Raw genomic sequence first — 16,916 nt, forward strand, 5'->3', positions numbered from 1 at the left:
AATTGAGTCAGGCAGGCAGCCAGGTAGGCAGGCAGAAACCCTAAGCCCAGGATAGCCAATCCAATGGATTCACGGCAAGACTTCGGAATGAAGCCCGGAACAGTCCAGTCTCGGGAGTATTCCAGATGGGCGGTTCAGATGGTTTGATACTCCTGTCTGTCATGTAGTCGTGGCTGACTCTTGATTTCTACCTGATATCAAGAACGAAAGGAACTCCATTCTGGGGCTTCGTACGGGAAACGAAAGGGCCTGTGGTGGACACTTACTCACAGATCGAGTGAAGTGGAGTGGCCATGGGGAGAAAAAAAGGATGAAACTTCTGAATTTCCACCAGCTCTGAATGATTCCCGTCAAGAGTCGGGTACTCAGTACTTAGTCAGACTCACGGCAATGGTCAGAGCCGGTGGTTACGACCATCTTTCAGGCTTCTTGCATTTCTTGATCTGCTTGCGCTGGCTGGGTTACCACTGAGTACAAATTGCCACTGAGATAGTTGGTAGATTCAGCAATCGGCGCATAGTTGTGTGCTAACCAAGTCGGCGTGAATATTCGTGTTGTCGGGTCGTACGTGATCCAGCGAGTGAACTGCGAGAAGTGGTGGTCAGTTCGGTTTGATAAAACGTAATGAAACATTGAAGGGCAAGACAGACAGTTGCAATCCGCACTCCCAGCCAGAGACATCGATGTAATCTAGAAATCACTGTAGAAGGCTGTTCGATCGATGGTCTCTCGTCCTCACAAGGAGCCCCCTCGAAGAATTTCTCCGGGTAATAAAGCCTGCTCCAAGCCTGTCCTCTGATCAAAAAATCCTCCGGTAATTGCTTTACTGCTGTATCTTCCAGCAGCGGAAATAATTCATTTTCAATTTTGGATAGGTCGGTATCCGGTGTAAACAAGCCGTTCAGGTACGATGCAACTGCCATCCACGGAACCAGCGGCTCAAGACGTTGGATCGCAGCCGGATTGAGTGTGAGACACCACACGAATGCCATAGAGATATGCACGCCCGGGTACATGTTTGGGTCACCTGATTGACCAAGCATGACGATCAAAGTGTGGAATGCGAGAGAGCTCGCTCGAAACGCAAGCTGAGATGAGATATCTGTATATGTAGCTTTAATCGGCGTCGCACCAGATGCCCACTCCATCGACAATCTGTAATCTTCTGCTGACGCGGTGCAGTTCTTAAATGGGAAGTCTTTGGCCATAACTCCATCTTCGTGTCCATATTGAAATATCGCGGCGATATTACAAGATACTATCTGAACACCCTGGAGTCCTTGCCGGCCCAAATGGTTGATATCCCTTTGTAAAGTCGAAAGGAACCAACTACTCCGAGAAACGAACTCCTCGGCCGGGGCCTGGGTGATAAGCGCACCATGGGCAGCCACAAAAGAAGTAATCAGATTTTGCTTCTTAGTGGGCACGTTCATATGCGGGGTGATCACTTGGACCATGCTATCTCGCGCATTGGGAAAAGGGCGTATACTGATCAATGCCTTTGTGTAGTGGAAGATTTGCTGAAGAACATCTGAGCGAGCCAGCACGGCAAGATGATGTTGGATGCGTCCGGTTTCTGGAGTGTGTTCTGCATCTTGGTTATACCAATACCTGGACACTCCAGCCCAGAGATCACGGTCTCTCTTATCGAATTCTTCAGCGGCCATTCGGTAGCGGGCCAAATCGCCCAAACATTCAATCCACGTCACTTTGAAACCAGAGACACTCTCCAGCAGGAGTGTCATCATCGAGTAAGAGAAATATATAAAATCGAGCATATACTCTATCGAGCCTGGAAGCTTCTGGCGCATCAGTTCCAAGAAGGAATGAATTGCGTACCGCCACATTCGCGCTGGCATGGCGTACTTTTCAGCAAGATGTTTCAAGACTGGTCCGGCTGATGGATGTTGAGATGCTAGAAGAAAGTCGTGATGTTCGTAGAGAAGCGTTTTGTGCGCCGACCCAAGGGCCTGCCATTGGAGTGTCGATAATTCGGCCTTTGATTCCATCTGCTGTTTGTCGATTTCAATGCATTTTTTCTCCACCATGACTAGACCCTTGTAGATCCCCTTCACTTCGTTGATCAGTTGTTCTTCTGTGATGGAATGGGTCTCAAGTTGTTTAAACATCTGATAGGGCTGTGCTTCCTGAGCAACCGCCTCCGCCATATCCACATCTTCGTTTTCTATTAGTTCTTTGATTTGAGGTTGTGTATGATGAAGCTCATTTTGGTTTTCAGAGCTTTGGTTGTCTCTTTGACTGTCCACGGTATTGGCATGACCGACAACAGGGCTTGTGAATGATCGTTGCAGTTCCGGACGCGTCGCGAAATCTTGGTGGGTTTTTATTTCCCGTCTGGGTATACAATCATTCTTTATCTTCATCTGGTGGCAGGCCGATGCTGACAGTTGTCGCGGAAGTCGGGAGACGCGGAAGCTATCCCTACGGCGTTTGCCGATATTGTTTATAGTGGTGCGAATGGGACTTTTAATTGCTCCCTTACCGTGACTACTGATGGACTCTAGAGTGCCACCAGTAGAATGTGGACGATGGGATAGCGGTGGGCTAACCGAATAACAGGTTCGGGTGGTCGCCTCCTTGCGACGAAATAATGGCTCCATTTCACTTCATCTGGTAAACTTCAGCCAATGCTAAAAGAGAGAAAAAGAAAAAGAAAAGAAAAGAAAAGAAAAGAACAGGTTATAGGCTCACATTTCCTCAGATTCATTTAATTTTGGACACCAAACTTATATAGATTACAAAAGAAAGAGGGGAAACATTGGCAGTAGTTTAATAATTTATAAACAAATTGCCTAACCCGCCAAGGCAACCTGCGCTACCCGGGCGTTTGGACTTCCATGAGATCTTACCTGCTTTACACTTCCACGTTTCTTTACTTTAGTTGCCTCGTCGCATTATCATATTACTTATTACTTTCTTCTCCTTTTTCTCTGCACCTGTGTCATGGAACATTCGAACCTTTTTGAGCCCCTAGCTTCTCCAGATGTTCTATGCGTTGTGCTCAGGGGCGAAGCAAAATTGATCAGCGGGATCAGATCTATACGCCTCACTGCTTTACTCAAAGTCTGTGGGCCTACAAAGAAAAGCAGAGAGCCAAAAATATACATGGATTTATTTATTTATTTATCCAAACACAGCTGGTTTGCTAAAAGTCATAAGAGCCTCACTCAACTGACCATGTCTACAATGTAAAGTTCAAATCAAAATTGAAACTCGGCATTGCCCAACGGGCCTTGAGTTACGTCCCCAAACTACCTGGTTCAACTGAACATGCGCAAGCTCCCGATTCAGCAAAGGGTAAGCCTATGGGTCAAGGAGCCCTAGAGGAAGCTCTACCCTTGCGCAGCGCTAGGACATTTGTTTGACTGGTCACCGCTCTTTGGCTCCCATCGCCGAAATTCAATCACACCGATTCTTTTTCACACAAGTTTCAGCGTTCACTTATGGCGATTTTGACCAAAGAGCTTCAAATCTGGCCTTGGCTTGTGAAGTGGGGACTGAGATGGGGCGTACAAGGACTCGCTCTCGCATTGAGCATTGGGTATCATGCCTTATGCACTATGTATTATTCAATCCAATTTCTCCTATTATAATCCATATTAAGATAAATCCTCGAACAGGCTTTTGATTGGCATTTTCGGTGAAGCATGTGGACACCTCATTAGCCGCCTTACAATAAAAGCGCGAGTCGTTGGTTTTCCTCGGATGTCCGGTGATGTGCAATCATGCGACTTGGAATCAGGCCCATGTACCGGGTTCCCAAGGGATGTCCACGAGTATTTGACCACATGGTCAGGTTCAAATTGTCGGGAATGTTCAGGTGATTTGGATTTACTGGGATTCGATCGACAGCTATCCTGCTACCTAGTATCCCCCTACCGATGGAGTACTCCGTAGGCAGCATCTCGAAATGGTCTATTCAACATTGAGTAATTTTTATAATTAGAAACAAATACAGCGGTGGAACTGAGTCGACTTAGGCTGCAGCACTTTATTAAGTGGCTTGGCATGACGTCCCGATATTATTCTGCCGAAGGAGGCTGTAGCCTAAGCGCCCGTACATTTCAAGCTTACACACATGTACCTTTGTACTATAACTAACTAGAAAATATAAACAAAGGAATAAGCCAGCTACGTCGAGCCGTCCAACCCTTGTGCTACCAAATCTAATCCGCCCAGGTCGCATTTTACAGAAGGCAACCAACTCCACCAAGATCTAGCCCCATTGAAATCTAGGAGATGTAAGGAGTGATGATTTGATATCGAAGCTACCCAAAACGCAATGACCAATGCATATCAAATCCACATACCCGGGTGAAGAGGAGAACCCGCTCTAGTACTGCTCTGTAATATAAGCTTGCATGTATATGCGAGGGCTAGCGCGCGGGGGAAAGCAGTTTTACCCGGGTTTCTGGACTGCAGGGATCTTACAGGGATTAACTTGGCTTTGATTATGTGATTGATAGTCATCTCCGGGGCTAGCGAATATTTCATAATGCACAACTTGGGTAAATTCGCTCTCGGTTCTTTCGAGAATGGCGGGTGTGACCTTTAGAGTATGAGGCAACTTTTCACATGTAACTTGCATAGGGGCTTGATAAGACCTCACATTGTACAGAGTATACCGTGACAAAAATCAAGGTTCTTGCTTTGCCTGGCATGATTAGCATCGTACAGAGTGGAAATTCTAGGCATAGCCAAGGAGGATTACGAGCATGTATCGTGGGATTTACTTGAAATGTTCCACAAGGGGGTTTCCCAGCCACCGGGTATTGTCAAATGTATTAGACTACTGAATTGTACGGAGTATGTGGGCATATTTTGTTTGCACTCCCTAGGAAGACCAACACAAGAGTAATGATAAAATTCTCAAATAATTAAGAGCAAAAATAATGAAGTTAACGATCTCCACATGCTCAACTATCGCGACGTCATACCAAAAAGCAAATCAATGAACTTCAACTTCTCCAGCCACCAATATCCAAGCAACACAAAATATACCCAGAGTAAACAAAATTAACGAATTCAACCGAATGAACTTCCTGCGCCTTACCACGCGACACCTCAAATCAACACATCCCACCAGACCAATGACCATGTCAACATTTAAAATCCCAGGATCAAATTTCCAAATCAACAGCATCCCAGATCTAAGCAAAGAAGACCTCCTCTCCTTCCCAGCCTTCAAAACCTGGATATCTACACTCCAACAATCCCTCGCCAGACAAAATCACCCCTCTCACGAATTCCACACAGACCCATATGTCCTGCGGAAAATCGACATCCAATCCATTGACCGCTTCGGCGGCGCGCGCCTCGGCTTCGTCAAATTGAAGGCTGATGTATCCAATAGCGGGGGCGAGACCCTGCCCGGAAGTGTATTCTTGCGTGGTGGCAGTGTCGGCATGCTGGTGAGTGTGCCCAACCACCCGAATTCGTCCCTTGATTCGATGGGATTTGGCTTCCCATCGCAGAGCTGTTTTCTATCATTCGTGCGAAAAGCAACTAACATCCACTTAGCTGATATTGCAACCCGATGATGTTGCTAATCCGACGGAAAATGATAAGCGCGCTATCCTGACTATCCAGCCCCGCATCCCGGCGGGCTCTCTGGCTTTCCCGGAGATTCCGGCCGGCATGCTGGATGATAGTGGGAGTTTTGCTGGCGGTGCAGCTAAGGAGATTCAGGAGGAGACTGGGTTGGTCGTTGAGCAGGGGGATTTGATTGATATGACTTCTTTGGCGGCGCAGGCGGCGCAGGAGCCTGGACAGGGGGAACGGCTTCAGCATGCTGTTTATCCTTCGGCCGGGGGGAGCGATGAGTTTATTCCGCTGTTTTTGTGCTTGAAGAAAATGCCGCGGACAAGTATTGAGGAGTTGCAGGGGAAGTTAACGGGGCTTAGGGATGAGGGGGAGAAGATTACGCTTAAGGTTGTTCCCTTGGGGGACTTGTGGAAGGAGGGATTTAGGGATGGGAAGACTTTAGCTGCCTGGGCTTTGTATCAGGGGTTGAAGCAGGAGGGATTGATTGAGTGAGTAGGCAATGAGTAGGTATGGTGAAAATGATTAGATGTTTTAATGTAGATATGCGTGTGTGCATATTGGAGATCTGCTTTATGTGCGAATAACGAAAATGACCCGCCAGTCGGCGCTGATCATTGGCACAACGAATGCTCACAGCTTCCACTTCTTCGCCAATTCAATGCCCTCCGCAAGAGTACCGATCCGAGCATCGATGGCATAGCCTTCTTTTTCAAGTCTCTCCAATTCATCAAACAGCGAGCTTAAAGGCACAGTAAAGCACTCAATGAACTCGTTCTCCTCAAGCTGAGGCTTCGGGTTCTGGTTCGCAGGAAGAGACATATCAACCTTAACATGAACCATATGCAAATTGGTGTTACACATCCCCGGATCTATCAGAGACACCAACAACCGTCAGCTCAACCCGACCAACCGAAAGCCTCAGACACAACTCACCATTAAACATAACGGGGCTCGTCTGCTCCGCTTCACCAACATAACCGGTTTCCTCAAGCAGTTCCCGCACAGCACACTGCTCAGGCGTCTCACCTGCATCAATCAACCCCGCCGGAACCTCAATAACCACCTTATCAATAGGCGGCCGATATTGCTTTTGCAAAAGTAACTCCGAACCACCCTCCTTGCTGAGGATAGCGACGATTCCGACGCCATCGAGCTCCACACCGGCTGGTCGTGTCTGGTAAACGCAGTTAGCATCAAATTGGGAAAGTGAGGCTCGATAATGGAGATGCGGGCATTCTGGTGGTTGCTTTGTGGGGAACATGGTTTGGCCTCGATGCATCAGGCATCCAGTTGTGCGAACTTGGTCACGTCCGAGCTTATGTCAGTCGTGTCAGAGCGGATAGGATATATCTCACCGTGCGCTCGGCTGATTCCCATGTTCGCTGGACGCCCAGAGGGTCAGTGTATGTTGTTTTCACCAAGCGTGTCCAGCGGGCTTCGTCGGGGTTCTGTTGGAGAGGCTGGTCAATAATTGCCGGGCTTTCAGATGAAATATCTTGGCTGTATCAATCTCAAGATCGGGTTATTCAAGGAAGTTTAGCATACCAATGGGCCCCGCGAGACAGTCTTGGAGTCAAGTTTCGAGGTTGACATGCTGGATTGAACTGGAAAAGTATCCTAGAGCTTTGAGACAGTACTACTAAGTAGATCGTCCAAACTTGTCATCAATCGATGTGTCGTCAATGTGTATGAGGGGTGATCGCGGGGTCAACTCTTATCTCTTATCTGCTTCGTTGTGCTCATTTGCTCCCCGCAATCTTCGCATTGCGATCGGCTACAATATTTATTCTCAGTATACCGAGTAATTACACAAATAGACTGATGGAGAAATTGCTAATTGGTATCTCATTGCGCAAAATAATCTGTCCATTGGGAGACAGAACTCCACATCAACCAAAAATTGTCGCTCTTTGGTCAAAAGAAGTAAAATTCACTCCTTCCGGGTTGGCATGGAGATGAATAAGAAAGATCAATAATCAATAACATACAGAGTGTGGCAAAGCAAAAGAAAAAGCTCCATAACGACCATACGCTCGCTATCATAACATCATGGGCGTAGAAGGATCAGCAGAAAGACGTTCAAAGACTCGAGTTGACCTCGGCAGTGGTTCCATTCTCGATAGCCCGCAAACAGTCCTCGAACTCAGACCAATGCCACATGACAACCTTTGCACCAAGCTCAGTCAAAACCTGAGCCATCTTCTTCTGCATCTCTTCGCCGACGTAGCTACCGACATAGGCAATGACCGGGATACCGGCGCGAACCGCAGAGAGTGCACCGGACTTGCTGTCCTCAATGGTTACAGTTTCCGCGGCAGTCTTGCCAACCTTCTCAAGGGCGTACAGATAGATAGCGGGATCAGGCTTGGAAGTTGGCTTGGGCAGAGAGCTAGCAGCGCTAAAAACCTTGTCGTGGTCGAAGTACTTAGCCTGGTCGACCTTCTCGATAGAAGCCCGCACGCGGCGCAAAGCGGAAGAAGAGACAACAGCGAGACCGTACTTCTTCGACGCGAATAACTTTTCCAGTTCCTCGCTGGCGCCCTCGCAGGGCTTGGCCTTGGCCTCCAATTTGGCGATGACCTTATCTTCCTCCTTGGTGACGTATTCCTCTAGCTTGTCTGCCGGGATCTCGAACCCGAACTTCTGCTGCAGCGACATCATCATGCCGCGGAAATTCTGGCCGACGAAGTCTATGATCAGCTGGCTGCCAGTGTAGCGCTCGGAGATGTAATTGGCTTCTAAAATCTCATTGGCCAGGTCGGCGCAAGCCTCGAAGGCTAGCTCCTCGGAGAGGACTAGAGTGTTGTCGCAATCGAAGAAGATTTCTGTGATCTGCATTTTGTTAGCGTTGGTGATGCTTTCTTGGGATATTCTGCGATCTTCGAACCTTGGCCATGGTGACAATGCGGAAAGTAGATCCGGAAGTTTTGTTTATGTGATCGGAGAGAATGTGACTGCTGCGAGAGTGCAGAGAAGTATGCTTGATCTATTGTGGTTTATTGGAAAGTGGATGCAATGGTAGAAAATGATAACGAAGAGCGCAAGTAAAATTGGGAACTCGGAAGTATTTAAGTCGAGGCAAGTGCAAGTGCCAACTAAAGAGCATGACGCCGCGATGTCCAATCGAAACTGGGCCAGAACGGGAGGGGATCACTGACGTGGGGGTATATGTACTAGATACTTTACTTCAGGCTGTAGTTTACATAATTAATGTAAGTATCCAGTACATATAGTCTGGAAACATGGCCAGATTTTCAGCCAATCAAGATACAATACAGTAATCCTCTAGTCTTTTTCCGGTTTAGCGTTTCTTTTTTTACTCCGAACACAATATTCCCAAATGCCTTGGTTTCACTTATTCACTAATTCTCACCGGATTCTTCCATCGCCTTCCATTTTCTTGAATTTCAAGTTTAAAAGTGTCCTGAAAAAGAACATTGTAATCTTGGGATATTCTCAGTGCTCTCCTCTGCTCAAGTGACTACAAATTATGCATGCATTTCAAAGTTACCTCCTCACCTGATGTCCAAAGTGTACAAGAAGTCTAGGCGGGCCACGGACTGCAAAATAGGTTTCTAATTGGGTAAGAGTACCATTTTTCACTAGGCCCGAACTCATCCTGCACGGTCATGCCTCCGCCTACTCTATATTCCCAGTGGAATCCGATTTGCAATGAAGCCCGGGGTACGGAATGGTTAGGAGTCATATACAAGCATGTGCATACAGAAGCCCAAGTTTCGCCCGTTGGTCAATTTGCCCGTGGTGTCTTGAACAAGCTAGTGCGGTAAGATCTTCATGTAGGTAATATCAGCACTCGGACTCAAAAGGTTGCTTGGCGCGGACTAAGAGAGAGCGTTAGGTTGTAGATCAAATATGTAATATATTACCCTCGGCCCCGGGGTAGCACTATTCCGACTTCGGTGAGCCTTGAGGGATTTGACAGTTTTATATCTCATTCTTTTATGGCCAGGGTCTCAAGTTTCCGCTAACTTCCCGTGCTGGGATTGTCCTCAAATCCCGCATATTGTGGCTAAACGGAAACTGTCATTGAATGAATGTTGACCCTAGAGCTTTGACTTCACCCTCAAACTTGCCTATTTGCAATCTCTAGGCAGATTTACACAACCAGGAACCGTGTAGTAACGATGTAGTGCAGCCGTTGTATACACACCAACCCGGGTCCACTTTGTCCAACACTGATTGGCCAGGTTCAAATCGCGAACGCATCTTCTGTTCCACAACCGTCCCTCTTCGCATTCGATGAAAAGCACCAAAAAAAAAAAAACAAACCACAAAACCTTTCATCAAGACAAATTGAAAAATTCGATTGAATCACTACATTCGTCTTGGGCCAACCAACTAATCTGTATAGGCTGCCCGCAGAGCCTGTACAACCCGGAGCACGACCCGGCAGAACATCAAATTGCCTATACTTGGCAGCACCAATCGAAAAGAAGTGTAACATGGGGTCATCGGCAGCGTTCCCGACACTGGAGTCGTTGCATTTCCCGTCTGCTCAGCAATCAATTTCGCAAACGCTCTCGTCTCTGCGTCGATCAGCACTCTCCGTCTCTAACCGACTTCAGTCCATTGAAACCGATGCCACTTTCGTGGAAGAAGTCGCTGATCACTATGGTCTACCACTGGTCGCTAATGAGCGCTGCGGGAGCTGGTATATCTCACCGACGACTAAAACCGGTAGTGCTTATTTCAAAAGCACCGATGGCCACTCCGGTGTGTGGAACTTTAGCCTTCGGAGGCTGAATTTTCAGTTGCTTCCGCTTGTCAGGGATCATGGAGGGTAGGTCGATCTTCTTTAATCTGTGATTTCTATTGGGATTGGGCTGTGGGATGCAGTGGCTCATGCTAGTATTTGTAAATTGAACCATGAACAACGGCTACCCCACAGCATGATATCCTCAATGATTGACAAGAAATTTGAAAGCTGACCGTGGTACCTCCTTCAGCTGTGTGATTGTGGATTCAACCCGTCGAGGAAAATGTATGTACTCCAATTTGCAGCATCCACGCAACATGAATCACTCTCCTGGATGGGCGCCATGCATAAGAACCGCCCAAAAAACCCACTACTAACCTGCCCCAGTAATGCCAGACGCATTGTCAAAGACAATCCCAATCTGGAGTGCCGTGCTAAACCGAGCTCTGTTCCCATCCGAAACTGCATACCACCCAGTCAGCCTTCCACCAAACTACTTAGGCAAATCAGAAGAAGCGCAAATCGAAAGCCGAATCGAAGGATTCGTGCATTCACTCAAGGTAAACAACCCCCCAGCCTCACCTCCAGGTAAAGCACCCAAAACTAACCCAACACACAGAGCCTGAAACTCGATCTAGACAACCTACGCCAACAACTCGGCAAACCAATCAAAGTAGCCTGGGCCAATAGAACATATTTCCACCCGGAAGTGGAAAAAAGCGATGAATACTGCCTACTGGTTCTCTGCTCTGCGTCGAGGCGCGTGCACGGCGCTGAGATGTCGGAGGGTGGATATATCCAAGGCGCAGGTGACGATAGTGAGGGGTGGGCTTACGGGCTGACGCCGCCGGTTTTCTGGGCGAATCGAGGTATTTTGAAGAATACGCCTGAGGAAGAATTGCCGGAGCTTATCAAGCGGCTGGTTGGTGAGCATAGGCTGCTGGATGTTGCTCAGGATGCGACGCGCATTGCGCCGACGGGGAATTTGTTCATTGCTTCGACGAGGTCGGTTGATGCGGCGAGCAAGTATGATATTGTGATTGACTGCAATGGTCCGGCCGTGGAGGGTGATGTGAAGAGGCTTGGGCTGGGGTGTGATTCTGGGAAGATGGGGAGTCGGGATCTACGGAAGTCGTTGGACAAGGTTCGGGACTTTGTCGGTGCGCGACTTGGGGAAGACTCCAGCTTGTCTTTATTGGTTTTTTGTGAGAGTGGGAAGGATCTTTCAGCAGGAACGCTCTTGGCGATCGTGTGTTTGTTTTATAACGATGAAGGTATGTATGCAATGCCCTTGCGGGTGATGTATTCAAGCGCTAGATCAAACAAGGAGGATTAACAGCTAAACAATTCTCACAGGTGGCTTCGATGTCTCGCTGAGCAAGCGTTCAATCAGCAAGCAGTTCATTCGACAGCGTCTAGCCTGGCTAGTATCGTCGAAACATGACGTGAATCCGTCTCGAGCCACGCTGCAATCTGTCAACTCCTTTTTGATGCAGCCACCAGATTATTGACTTCGAGTGATTTGATGTTATGTATGTGGTTATGCCCAGGTTGGCTTCGAAACGCCGCGGTCATTAAACTCATGGTCAATGACTGCTTCATTCATTGTTGACGGCCTCGACAATAGCACCTGCACTTCCCTGGTCCAGATCGTTCAGCACAGCCATGTCCTCCACGTCCAAGTCAAAGTCGAAGACGTCTGCGTTGGCGACAATTCGCTCCGGGGTATCTGACTTGGGCAAAGGCACCCATCCCTTTTGCAGCGCATAGCGGATCAAGACCTGCTGGGTCGAGTGGCCATTCTTCTTCGCAATCTCCACCAATGTGGGGTCATTGGCTTTGTAATTCCGCACGATAGGTGAATAGGCCTCAACGATAATACCATTCCTCTGGCAGTAATCATCAATAACGCGCTGTTGGCACCATGGGTGGAGCTGCGAAATTAGAAAGTCAGAACCCATGACCAAAGATAACCAATTCAAACAAAATGCCTTACCTCAATTTGATTTACATGAGGCGGGAATACCTGGGCATATGAGCGCATCTCTTCGATATGCCCAACACCAAAGTTACTAACACCAATGCTCTTCGCCTTGCCTTCCGCATGAAGCTTCTCAAGCGCTTGCCACAACATCTTGCGCCCAGCAGAGCCGGAGCTGGAAGAGTGAATCAAGAATAAATCGACATATCCATCTGGGCCACTGATCTTGTGCACAGAAGCAAGCAGTTTATCATAGGTAGCTTCAATCGAGGCCGCGGGGCTGAGGATCTTAGTAGTGATGAAGACCTCCTCCCTGGGCATGCCGGAATCGCGTAGCGCCTCTCCAACTTCTGCTTCATTGGCGTAAAACTGCGCGGTATCGATGTGTCGGTATCCCGCGTCCAATGCCTTCCGGACAGACTGCTTGCACTGGTTGGGCGGGGAGCGGTAGACGCCGAATCCGAGGCGCGGAATGCGCTCGCTCGACTTGGGGAGGGGAAGGGTGTCGGTGATCTTGAAGACGTGCATTTTGTTCTTGCGATTGGATATTTGCGAAGCGGAAAAAATTGTTGGAGCTGTGAGTCTTTCAAAGATCCCCTCGCCCCGCTTTGCGAAAATGACCTCATTTTCGATGACTAACAAGCACCCTAAGAGCAATTCGATCTACAAATGCCGCCATTCTGGTCAATTTGTGGATTAATATATACATGGCTAATTCTACTTCTTTTATTTTTCAAACAAAAACATACTTCCGTTGTAGCCGGTCTTTGGAAGGCCCTCCATCAACTGGCTTCTTGGGCACTGCAACACCGGGCTTATCGGCAGCAGCTATGCTTCTTGGTGGCCTGACAATGAAACACCACTAGCAGAACAATACCCTGGCTATTTGATTCTCTACCAAGTGTTATTATTGGTGCAAATGCTCACAGTTGTGTCAATAAACTTTCAGAATACTCCAACCGAGGCGCAGATTGTACTAGTAAGTGAGCACACCAGATTTACAGTTGATGTAAGGGCTTTGGAAGAACTGTTCAATGGTCACAATATTCCAATTGATGTACATATTTCAACGATGTAATGCATGACTTGCAATTCTCTTTCCCAAGTGAGTTTATTTGTTCCACTTCACATTCGTCACCGATATAATACCATATCGGAGGGGGACAACGACAACTGAGATCGTTGCTGCAACTCACCGTGACGAGGAATAAGTCATCTTGGATGAAGCATATGAATGAGATCTTAGTTGTCTCACGAATATGAGGAGGGCATACTTGTCTCTTCTACTGGTGTCAACGAGGACATGGATAAAAAAAGGGTTGAAATGTTGAGGCAAGGAGAGCAGTGGACTAACAATTGTGTGGCTAGTGTCCAACTTGGGTCGCCGAAGAAGTATTGACCCATACTAGGGAACATTTTACGTCCTCCGGTTCTCCTACAGATTCCTCTTCTCAAACAAAAGTAAAATAGATTGGTCTTGCTCTACCGTGCAGTTGCCTCATTACATCTGATGGACTCAAAGGAGCACCATAACTGCTCTGAGCAAAGAAGCGGTAGAGAATCGCTTGTTAGGCCAGACTGAGACGCGAAATAAGGCGCAATTAGGCCAAGGAAACACCAAGGAAGGTAGATCGAGTGCTGAAGTGGAGTCCCCACGGTATCTAAACCTCGACAGATACCTCCAACCTAGCTGGCGTTAAGGTGAACCTCTAGTAAGCCCACTCCCGTCGGATTATCAAAGGCTCTCACCACCTGATATTAATTTTAGCCATTAGTCGGCAAATGCACTATCAAGGAACAGAAGTGAATGAGATAAAGAGGATCACTTACTTCATACCGTGGATCCGCCTGTTTCAGGAGCCTCTCAAACTCCCTCCTCGATCTCTGCTTCGCGCCTAAAACAACCATCATCGTCATATCAACCTGGCGCAGATGATGCTCTATATGACGGGCCGTCGAGCCATTTTCCGGCAAAATGACCTCATTCAACAAAAGCGGAGTACCCGGAGCACATTTCTCCAGGGCCGGGACGATTGCGCGTGTGATCTTGATTGCATCAATATCATTGTAATTGTGTAGACATTGTCGAAGAAGAAATGCACTGGCGTCGTGAACAGGTTGAGGCTCGAAGAAGTTGTGACGCTGGAAGGTTACGCGGCCCCCTAGGCTTGATAAACTTTCTTCTCTGGCTTGGGAGAGCATTTGCTCCGAGAGGTCTTGGACGATGAAACGGAGAGATGGGTATTCCTGTGCGCTCATTGTTTCTGGTTACTAGTGTACCATAGGCGGAGAGGTAATTAACGTACTCGAGCGAGGGCGATGGATATGTGGCCTGAGCCACCACCGATGTCAACTACTTTGCCCGCTTTCAACGATTCCCATGGGAAGCTGTCGTGCACAAGCCTTGTAACCTGGCCGTCCACTACACCGCAATAGTTAGATTGAAACTCGTTAAAAACTGAAGTGGGAAAAAGTTGGTGCATGGGAAGCAACTGGCGAGAACGGACTCACACTGTGACCATGCAACCATTGCTTGTGTGAATCTGGCTCCCTTTTGTGGATTCTGCTCATAATATGCGTATGCGGGTAACTCGAACCTAGCACAGAACGCAGAATTCTCATTGTTTGAGACGTATGAGGAACGGTCGATTTGTGTTGATAGCTCAGACGCCGCTTTGAACATCTCGTCCATCCTATTGAAACCACCTTCAGCGTTAAACTTCAGATTTATCCAGCTTCTTTGCCTCTGAGCGACATAGACCTACTGCATGTGTACCATAGCATGAAAATCCTTATCACTCGCCATAACAGCAGACATAGCTGTATGCCTAAACACACCGCTCCCAGTTCCAACTTCCTCAAATATCCGTCGCGTAGCTAAAAAGCGCAGCAGTCTCGTTGTTCGATCCTCATCCATTTTTGCTTTGTCTGCAAGCACCGCCGCATCAATGCTTCCCTGTAGCGGAATATCTCTGAAGAAGCCTCGCTCAACTGCAACCTGCAACACCGCGAGGTCATAATGGGAGAAAGCATAAGTGCGCAACGTGTTCTTCGGGCCATTTACGAGACGGAGCAGGTCTAGAGCAGTGTCGTTGAGGCTTGCTCGCAAAGATTCGTATTCTGGTGTTTGGGGCACGTCTCCAGAAGAGGCGCTGAAGTTGGGCTCCGTGTAGTTAGATGCGTTGAAGCAGGAAGATACTCGTGTAGATAGTTCGGAGATTTGTTTGGCGAGTAAGATTATGGCTGATGTGTCGTTGTTGGATAATGGAGGCTCATTGGCTAGCGATTGATTGTTGTATGACGAAGCCGCCTTGGATAAGTACTTGAGGTTAGGACTGGCCATGTTGGATTGGACAATTGTGGATGTATTGATGTATAGATTATACCGTCTGGCTCAAGTCACCTTATATATACCTATGGATGTACACAGCCATTGGGTTGATTCCTCCACCTGTGCATTTTGCACCAATTTATAAGCACAAGGTAACATCGCGACCATTTCGGGGTTATCGGCACCGCGTAGGCCGAATAGCTGACGATATCATCCTGGTGAATCCTTCTCGGCCGTGGAGGTCGGTCTATGCTGGGGTCTGGATGCAAAAGGACTTGTGCGTCCGCATCAGCAGGAGGGCACAGTGACAGGGCCCCTAGAGTGGTTCGGACTGTATGGACAAGGGTGGTGGTGGAATGGATGCTAAGTCGTAGCGTGTCGAACTTTACCGCTCAGCTAATAACGGTGTCAAGACACTATTCCTAGCTGATACAATATCTTTCATCCCCGACACACCCCGTAAGCGCGGACAGACTTGCATGTGCATGCTGCAAGATACGTAGTGTCTTACATTGGTCTAGCTACCTGTCTGTGTTAGCCTATCCAAGGACTTTTCTCGTGGCCATGCCGAAAGCGTTCGTATCTTCTAACACCGACCTAGCAAACGCATTTCTTCCTGTTCCACATCCAGAATAGGGTGATTGGAGGGACTAGGACATTTTGTCTGGTAAGTACTAACAATGATAATAGTAATATATTATATGCGACTTTCGTAAGTTACCTTAGTGAGCAGCTTCCACTTGGAAGTCGGTGCAGAGCGTTAACGCCGAGGGATCAATTTCGGATATTCGGATAGGTGCGGGTCTCCCGTCGCCAGCATGGATATCGGATGCAAGTCCAGGAAATTTGGCCCCAGTTCTAACCACAATAGGCCAAAGCAGAGTGTGGTCCGAGATTTGTACGATGTAGAGTTTACCTTTTCCTCCTGAGGATCCCAATTAGGATAGTGGATCTGCGACGTCGGTGGGCCGGCAGCGTGACACGGGCCCTCGAACTAACAACATCTAACGAGTTGCAGCATATCCGTAGCCGCTAGTACTAAGTGAACCAATTGAATGATTTGATTGAGGAACTATCCTGGAGATCGCTTGAGAGCGTCTCTCTTATCCTCAGGGGCCAGTATTACGTGTTGCAACGTGTTACAACGCGAGTGTTCCGAGTTGATCATACGAAAACATATGGCGGAGTGGGTAGTCGCAAAATACCCTCTCTCAGCTCGACAAAATCTAAATGGGCATTCCGTACTATCTACTAAAACGACATGTGAACGCCATGAGGACTTGGAATCCGCACAATCTTTGAAGCAGTTGCGATTGGATCAG

The 16,916-nt window shown here is 47.9% G+C and overlaps 7 protein-coding genes across 7 annotated transcripts; 2 read left to right on the top strand and 5 right to left on the bottom strand.

The window, feature by feature from the left end:
* Nucleotides 1-420: 420 nt before the first annotated feature.
* N7529_007257 (uncharacterized protein) lies at nt 421-2,621 on the bottom strand (the record flags this gene model as incomplete). Its single annotated transcript, XM_057242784.1, has 2 exons — nt 421-585; nt 651-2,621. The coding sequence occupies 2 exons, from the start codon at nt 2,619-2,621 to the stop codon at nt 421-423; spliced, it is 2,136 nt and encodes a 711-aa protein (XP_057098143.1).
* Nucleotides 2,622-5,054: 2,433 nt separating this feature from the next.
* N7529_007258 (putative NUDIX family hydrolase) lies at nt 5,055-6,057 on the top strand (the record flags this gene model as incomplete). The annotated part of the gene is made up of 2 exons (XM_057242785.1): nt 5,055-5,432; nt 5,542-6,057. 2 exons carry the CDS (start codon nt 5,055-5,057, stop codon nt 6,055-6,057), a joined length of 894 nt encoding a protein of 297 aa, XP_057098144.1.
* A 138-nt stretch (nt 6,058-6,195) lies between these two features.
* N7529_007259 (MutT/nudix family protein) lies at nt 6,196-7,158 on the bottom strand (the record flags this gene model as incomplete). Its single annotated transcript, XM_057242786.1, has 4 exons — nt 6,196-6,434; nt 6,499-6,739; nt 6,921-7,013; nt 7,111-7,158. 4 exons carry the CDS (start codon nt 7,156-7,158, stop codon nt 6,196-6,198), a joined length of 621 nt encoding a protein of 206 aa, XP_057098145.1.
* A 486-nt stretch (nt 7,159-7,644) lies between these two features.
* On the bottom strand, nt 7,645-8,403 carry N7529_007260 (HAD family hydrolase; the record flags this gene model as incomplete). Its single annotated transcript, XM_057242787.1, has 1 exon — nt 7,645-8,403. The coding sequence occupies one exon, from the start codon at nt 8,401-8,403 to the stop codon at nt 7,645-7,647; it is 759 nt and encodes a 252-aa protein (XP_057098146.1).
* A 1,625-nt stretch (nt 8,404-10,028) lies between these two features.
* Nucleotides 10,029-11,793, top strand: N7529_007261 (initiator tRNA phosphoribosyl transferase family protein; the record flags this gene model as incomplete). The annotated part of the gene is made up of 4 exons (XM_057242788.1): nt 10,029-10,299; nt 10,670-10,842; nt 10,902-11,556; nt 11,639-11,793. 4 exons carry the CDS (start codon nt 10,029-10,031, stop codon nt 11,791-11,793), a joined length of 1,254 nt encoding a protein of 417 aa, XP_057098147.1.
* Nucleotides 11,794-11,880: 87 nt separating this feature from the next.
* On the bottom strand, nt 11,881-12,791 carry N7529_007262 (aldo/keto reductase family protein; the record flags this gene model as incomplete). The annotated part of the gene is made up of 2 exons (XM_057242789.1): nt 11,881-12,216; nt 12,279-12,791. 2 exons carry the CDS (start codon nt 12,789-12,791, stop codon nt 11,881-11,883), a joined length of 849 nt encoding a protein of 282 aa, XP_057098148.1.
* Nucleotides 12,792-13,949: 1,158 nt separating this feature from the next.
* N7529_007263 (Winged helix-turn-helix transcription repressor DNA-binding) lies at nt 13,950-15,606 on the bottom strand (the record flags this gene model as incomplete). Its single annotated transcript, XM_057242790.1, has 5 exons — nt 13,950-14,015; nt 14,094-14,510; nt 14,570-14,685; nt 14,775-14,956; nt 15,029-15,606. The coding sequence occupies 5 exons, from the start codon at nt 15,604-15,606 to the stop codon at nt 13,950-13,952; spliced, it is 1,359 nt and encodes a 452-aa protein (XP_057098149.1).
* Nucleotides 15,607-16,916: the final 1,310 nt, after the last annotated feature.

This window comes from Penicillium soppii, assembly GCF_028829465.1.
Source record: "Penicillium soppii strain IBT 18220 chromosome Unknown utg000005l, whole genome shotgun sequence".
Taxonomy (NCBI): Eukaryota; Fungi; Ascomycota; class Eurotiomycetes; order Eurotiales; family Aspergillaceae; genus Penicillium; species Penicillium soppii.